The sequence below is a fragment of the Penaeus vannamei genome, chromosome 19 (genome assembly GCF_042767895.1).
Source record: "Penaeus vannamei isolate JL-2024 chromosome 19, ASM4276789v1, whole genome shotgun sequence".
In the NCBI taxonomy this organism is placed as follows: Eukaryota; Metazoa; Arthropoda; class Malacostraca; order Decapoda; family Penaeidae; genus Penaeus; species Penaeus vannamei.
The window spans coordinates 15,146,347-15,153,846 of NC_091567.1; the positions used below are offsets into that span (position 1 = coordinate 15,146,347).

Sequence of the window (7,500 nt, forward strand, 5' to 3'; positions counted from 1 at the left end):
TGTATATGTATATATGTGTGTGTGCGCACACAAACACATATATGTATGCATGTATGTACATATATTTGTATATGTATTAATACATACATATATATATGTGTGTATGTGTGTGTGTGTGTGCGTGTGCGTGTACATATATATATATATATATATATATATATATATATATATATATATATATATATATATATATATATATATATATATATATATATATATGTATATATGTACATGTGTAGTTATACATATATATATATATATATATATATATATATATATATATATATATATATATATATATATATATATAATGGCCAACATATATAAATCAACGGACATACTAAACATACTTATATATACATACGTAAATACATACATATATACATACATATCTGTGCATGTGTCTTTTTTTTCTATGTATATGAATAGAAATATAATTTATTTCTTGCTTTTATCCTTCTAAAGGATATCGTTAAATAGTCTTCGGTATATCTAGGTTAAATGTCTTTACATATAATAAAGAGATGTTTAAAATGACGAAAATCATGTGTTCCCCTGCAGTAGTGCCCATATATATGTATATATACATATATATATACATTACAGGCGGAGAGGGTTGCGTAGGAAACAGAGGGGCCCTCAGGTGACCAGCTGCGTTTGAGGTAGAAGGAAGGAGCAAGACTTCCCAGACAGGTGGGGAAAAGGCTAGTCAGGTGACCAGCTGAGTAGAAGGCAGAGGAAGGGGCGATACCCCGTGCCTGTCGAGCGTGTCGTGCTTCGTGCCAACCCTGGGTGCCCAGAAATCACTTGAGTGAGATTCATACTGAATGGGAATTATCCGATAACTTATTGGTTGGAGGAATAAAGGAAAGCTTTTTGGTTTACCCTCAGGGGACAATGGGGTTTGGAGGACCTAGGCTGACCTTGTTCAGTGGATAAAGCTTTTCCAGAATTATTTGGCATTGGTTCGCCTCCTGTCACGGGATTCGGTTCCTGAACCTGGTGGTTTTCAGTTGGCAGACACCTGTATTTTCTCTAATGTGACTCGAAATATTACGTTTTTGTATTAAATTAATTCATTTGATCAACGTAGATGTTACATTCTTACTCCTATGAACATCTACTCTTTTATCCATCTCTCTATCAATCTATATATATGTATATGTATATTTTATCTTTTCTCCGTGTAATGATTTCTGACAAATTTCTTTGCCAAGTTCTTTCTTGTGGCACAACACTTTTGCATGAGAACGATTACCGACATTCATACTTTTCTTGTTTCTCTTTCGCTGCGGTGTCCTCATTCACATGATATCTTTGAAACATTATGTAAAAAAAATTCAGGAAACTATAAATATGAAGTGCTTTCCAATACTTTAATCCCATCTACATATTTCTATAGTATAAAACAAGGTAAATATTATCTTCAATTCCAAAACCCAAATTGCATGCATCGACGTGATCAGAGAAACGGATTCTTCCGAACTATACACTTCACATCCGCATTCAGCCATCGATGTTGAGTCTGCATTTGCCAACAAGAGTCACGTTTTCGACGAAGCAGTGAAGCTTTGAGGTGCATCTGCCGTGTTCTCCCCATGTTCCTCCGCAGGTTTAGTTCGGCCCCTGTAAGAAAGGAAAACGATCGCTGTCATTTCTGCGAAAATTCATGTCTAATTATCGCTGCAATCATTTGCCTGGACAGTACGCATATATATACACCACAAAACACACTCCTTACCTTGGCACACTGGCACCTGTTGCACATATCAACATAAGTTCCGTGGGCGCACTTCATGTCGTCGACGGTGTTCTGCACGCATCCTTGGCTCCTCGTCTTGTTGTATTCCACAGGACTTCCGGAGACCGCAGGTTCAGCGGGTCCTTGACAGCTGACACTCCTTACCTTTGCGCACTGGCACAAGTTGCACGTGTCCACATATGTTCCGTGATCGCAGTTCATGTTGTCGACGATGCTCTGCATGCACCCTTGGCCCATCCCGCTGCCGCATCCCGCAGGCCCTGTAGAGACCGCAGGTTGAACGGGTCTCGGGGTCGGCAGAGGGTGCAAGGGACCAGGTCCTTGCAAAGGGTACCCATGCCCATGCACAATATGGTAGAGCGAAAGGATTTCATTTAGTCCCTGGAAAGTAATGATAATCATTACGATAAAGCGGTGGCAGAGGTGGGTGGTGTTGCAAGTTCCAGATATTGCTTTTGATCTGATATTGTTGCTGATATTATTGAGAGTTTTTCATTTATGTTAACATGGTTCTGTGTTTAGGTTCTCCAACCATTAAAATTGATTTTTGTACTTGTGGAAAAACACAATGTTAATGAACCTTGTCAATATATATATAAGAAAATATAGAAACAAGAAACATTTACACCAAAGGTAGTAAACACGTTTCATTACAAGATCGCATTCGGACGCCTAAATACAGATTTTTCCCACGTGCACTCATATCTTGTCTCATGCATACATATTCAATTAGTCACGTGCTCGCAACGCTTTACCGTAACACAAACGCTAACTATTCACCTTGGCACAATGGCACATGTTACACATATCCATATATGTTCCGTGGGTGCAGTTCATGTCGTCCACGATGCTCTGCTCGCATCCTTGGCCTATCGTCCCGCCGCATCCTACAGGCCCTTCGGAGGCTGCAGGAGGAAGGGGACTCGCGGCCATCAGAGGCTGCGAGGAACCAGGTCCTTGCAAAAGATACTCAAGGTTTTCGTTCGGTTCCTATAAAAGTACAATAACGATATCAACAACCATATCTATAAATAGTTACAATTATGCAAACACATATGTGACCCTCCACCCCAACACACACACGCACACTCCTTACCTTCGCGCAGTGGCACGTGTTGCACGCGTCCACATATGTTCCGTTGACGCATTTCATTTGGACGACTATGCTTTTCACACATCCTTGGCCTATCTTTTTTTTACGCATCCCATAGTTCCTGCGGAGACTCCAGAAGGAACGGATCCTTGCAGAGGATTCCCGTGTCCTTGTCCAATGCTGCTGGGAGATTTTTTCTTAACATCCCTCCATAATATAGTATGATAAAGAAACATGAATGAATCAAAAACTGTTGAACGATAGTTAATATGAAAGATAGCGTCAAAAAAATAATTATATACTTTTACACCAAGAGAACTCACCTGCCGACGATGAGGAGACACACGGCGAGGGGGACGACGCTCTTCATCTCGTCAAGTTCGAAGCACGAAGACCAAGTGACTAAGTGGTTCTTCTTTCGAGTTTATATGCTGATCGTGTTACCTTCAGACCGACCATCTCTCTGCCCTACCCTTTTGTTCATCTTCTATGCACTCCCATATTTGAAAACACCGCACTGTTGTCATATTCTGTAACTTGTTATTGATCTTGCCTAATGTGCATATCCTTGTGCACGTGGATGTGTACACTATTTATCTCCTTAGTCAAAGATCTTGACGCGGAATACGCCTTCGGACATCGGAGTGACTGTCACTTCAGATGACATCGATGACGTCCTTCTAACAAAAAGGAAATAAAAACAAAGGTTTATGCAAGAACAATAAGTATAAACTTCATGTTTGCAGGACTGATCGCTTTGCAACTGCAAATATCAAGGTCATTTTAGCATTCAGGAAAGTCTCAGTATGACATGCCACCTACTTGACTTATTCGGAAATTTTTCATCCGGTTGATAATGTAGTCTTGATGATCATGTAAATTCCATTTAGGGTTACTGAATCATTCAATACATCAAGGAGCAGACATTTAAAGCAGCATAGACTCAACGCAGTATAGAGTACTAGGTATACATATAGGCCTCCCCCCCCCCCCCATCTTCAGGAACCTGGAGGCAGTGAAAAATCACCCCCACCCAAGGGGCGCCGCTACCACCCCCCTCAGTATCCTCCATTTGTGTTACTTTATGGATGAGCTGCCGAGCTGATTCGACAGGTGTTGCTATATCGATCCTAAGTTAATGTCACTGCATCTTATTACATTTTGTACGTATGTATATGTGTGTGAGAGAGGGGGGGAGGGAGGGAGAGAGAGAGATATGCGTTTGTGTAAAGGGATATTGATATCAACAATAACATCAACAATATCAATCCAAATCGAACTAGCTATAATGGGAATGGGAATGGCGATAGTGATGATGATTATGATAACATTGGCCAAAATAATGATGGAAAAATTATTTTTAAAATGTCCTAATAAGCTATAATGGTCAAATCAATATATATATATTTTTTTTATTCAGCATGATAAATAACGATGAAAATAGTAATGACAATGGAAATTATCAATAGCAGATGAATACACACACACACACACACACACACACACACACACACACACACACACACACACACACATATATATATATATATATATATATATATATATATATATATATATATATATATATACCTATATATTTATATATATATCTATATATATATATATATATATATATATATATACCTATATACACACATACACACTCACACACACACACACACACACACACACACACACACACACACACACACACACACACACACACACACACACACATATATATATATATATATATATATATATATATATATATATATATATATATATATACATTATGCATATATATACACACATACATATATATGTATACATACATATATATGTGCATATATGTATATATATATATATATATATACATATATATATATATATATATATATATATATATATATATATATATATATATGTATATATATATATATATATATGTATATATATATATATATATATATATATATGTATATATATATATATATATATATATATATATATGTGTGTGTGTGTGTGTGTGTGTGTGTGTGTGTGTGTGTGTGTGTGTGTGTGTGTGTGTGTGTGTGTGTGTGTATGTATATATATAAAAATGAATAAATATATACATACATACATATATATATATGATAGCAGATGAATATATATATATATATATATATATATATATATATATATATATATATATATATATATATATATATATATATATATATATATATGAGTGTGTGTATGTATATATATAAATATGAATAAATATATACATACATACATATATATATGATAGCAGATGAATATATATAATATATATATATATATATATATATATATATATATATATATATATATATGAGTGTGTGTATGTATATATATAAATATGAATAAATATATACATACATACATATATATATATGATAGCAGATGAATATATATAATACATATATATATATATATATATATATATATATATATATATATATATATATATATATATATATATAGTTTTTTGTTTGTTTCGCATCTTGATCTTTCTAACAAATGTCGGTAAGTACTCCCCATGTAAACTTTTTATACATAGACCTTTACAAGATATACTAAAACAAAAAGATCCTTGGCAAGGACCTGGGGCGGTATCCACGAAAGTTCTCAGACAGGCAAAATCGTCCAAGACAGTGAAAATGACTCAGATTCCGTTGAGACTGTTTCAGAATATTCTCAACTGCGAAATTTGTCTCAAATCGAAATGTGAGACAGGGTCGCGACTGTCGGAAGTCATTTGAGAATAGACTCTGACAGTTTTCTGTGCGGGGATCATAGGCCTATATATGTATATATTCATACACATTTGTAGAGGCCCCGTGAGGGCCAGGAACTAAGTTTCCCCCTCGCGTCGTTTTCGTTGCGACTACGAGCGCCACCTGGGGAATATTTTTCTTCAAATACGTAATAATTAAATATTTCAGTAATATAGTTAAAAGATCTACTTCGGAACCTCTCCAGGTATACATAAAACCAATAAAACCCATAACAATGTTTTCTTCATTCTTGCTATCCAATCTCTCTGACTTATTCTTTACTTCACCTTCCCTCAGAAGAGCATGGAACAGTCCGGGAATGATAAGAAATTTTTGTTCCATCCCCCATTATGAAAATGTCACATCAAGAGATATGGACCGGTCCTGTTGGTCAGCAGCTAAAGGCCCAACCGTGCAACTTCACGCCACTCCGGGCTGCATGCCACCGAGAGTAAAGAGTGGACAAAATGGAGTGCAGTGATAAGAAATGGAAAAAAAAGTATCACCAAATGATTTATAGCAACCTATAACAGCTAAAAGAAATTAAATGGGACACCATAGGCATTTCAGAAATTAGAAAGAAAGGTGAATGCTTAGCAGAGAGGAGAAATGGACATATTTACAATATGGACAACAACAACGAAGCTAAAAAATGGTGGAGGATTTGTCATCAACAAACGATTGGAAAATCATATTATGGAAATTATAGGAATAAATGAAAGGATTGTATATATAAAGTTGAAGTTGAATGCAAAATATTTCATGAAAATAATTCAGGTTTATGCTCCAAAAACCGACCATGAGGACGAAGAAGTAGAACCATGAAGAAGTTTCAATGAAAAAATAAATCGAATATAGACTCACGGTGTGCATGGCCTCTCTCTCTCTCTCTCTCTCTCTCTCTCTCTCTCTCTCTCTCTCTCTCTCTCTCTCTCTCTCTCTCTCTCTCTCTCTCTCTCTCTCTCTCTCTCTCTCTCCGTCTTGTATCACCTGGATCCGCTATTTAGATAATGGGATTTTTTTTCAATATGTTAATTGGAAAATAGAATAACACTCATGGCAATATTTCATACGCCATTATATTTTCCAAATGTTTACTATTATTTCATAACCAAAAAATGAATATCAATATGTAAAAGACGAGTTGAACAAGTGTATAAAGTAATCGGTTTCTTGAATAGTTTGGAGGGGGCACCGACAACGCTCAGACAGCCGCTGAAACGACAAAGGAAGGCCAAAGAATAACGGCTAAGGGAATATTCCCTTAGCCTCGAGTAGAGTGAAGCTAAGAGTCGACCCTTCGCGGGAAGAGTGAGCGTGAGCCGGGAATGGGGTTCGCTGGGAAGTACTCGATCTGCTCAGGTCTAAAGACTATCACCCAATAATTTGACACTAAATAATATGTTAAAACTATGTTTCGCAGCACCTGCACACAATCACTACATTTCATTTCACATAATTTATTTCCCCAATAGTTTCGGAAACAATATTACCGACATTGTGTAGTGATGTGCTGTCCCCGCAATCCCTCTCTTGAACGAAATGCGCCCCCCCCCCCCCCCTCTCCATCGCGACAAGAAGGAAATACCGAGAGAACAGGGTTCTCACAAATGTAGATCAGGGACTCCCTAGAATTGGGCTGAAATATCGCTAGATTGAACAGAATGTCCCTAGATTTTACAAATGCCGAATCAAAATTCTTATTCAAAAGTAAACCATATTTGTATTGGTTTGTATGGTGACGATGTGGGTATTTTCCTTAAGATGTTTATTTTCAATCTTTATACAGTAACATGATTTAGCCTTTTAAGCTTTGGCATAGGTAAAATAATAAATACCAC

The 7,500-nt window shown here is 36.5% G+C and overlaps 1 protein-coding gene across 1 annotated transcript in view; it reads right to left on the minus strand.

The window, feature by feature from the left end:
- Positions 1-3,225, minus strand: part of LOC113806910 (uncharacterized) — a 4,699-nt gene extending 1,474 nt beyond the window's left edge. The window contains exons 1-6 of the mRNA XM_070133567.1: positions 3,179-3,225; positions 2,859-3,003; positions 2,543-2,752; positions 1,742-2,143; positions 886-1,035; positions 605-788 (exon numbers count right to left, since the gene is read on the minus strand). Of these exons, the coding sequence (XP_069989668.1) occupies positions 605-788; positions 886-1,035; positions 1,742-2,143; positions 2,543-2,752; positions 2,859-3,003; positions 3,179-3,225 (1,138 nt within the window). The remainder of the gene's footprint in view (positions 1-604; positions 789-885; positions 1,036-1,741; positions 2,144-2,542; positions 2,753-2,858; positions 3,004-3,178) is intronic.
- Between the last annotated feature and the right edge of the window lie 4,275 nt (positions 3,226-7,500).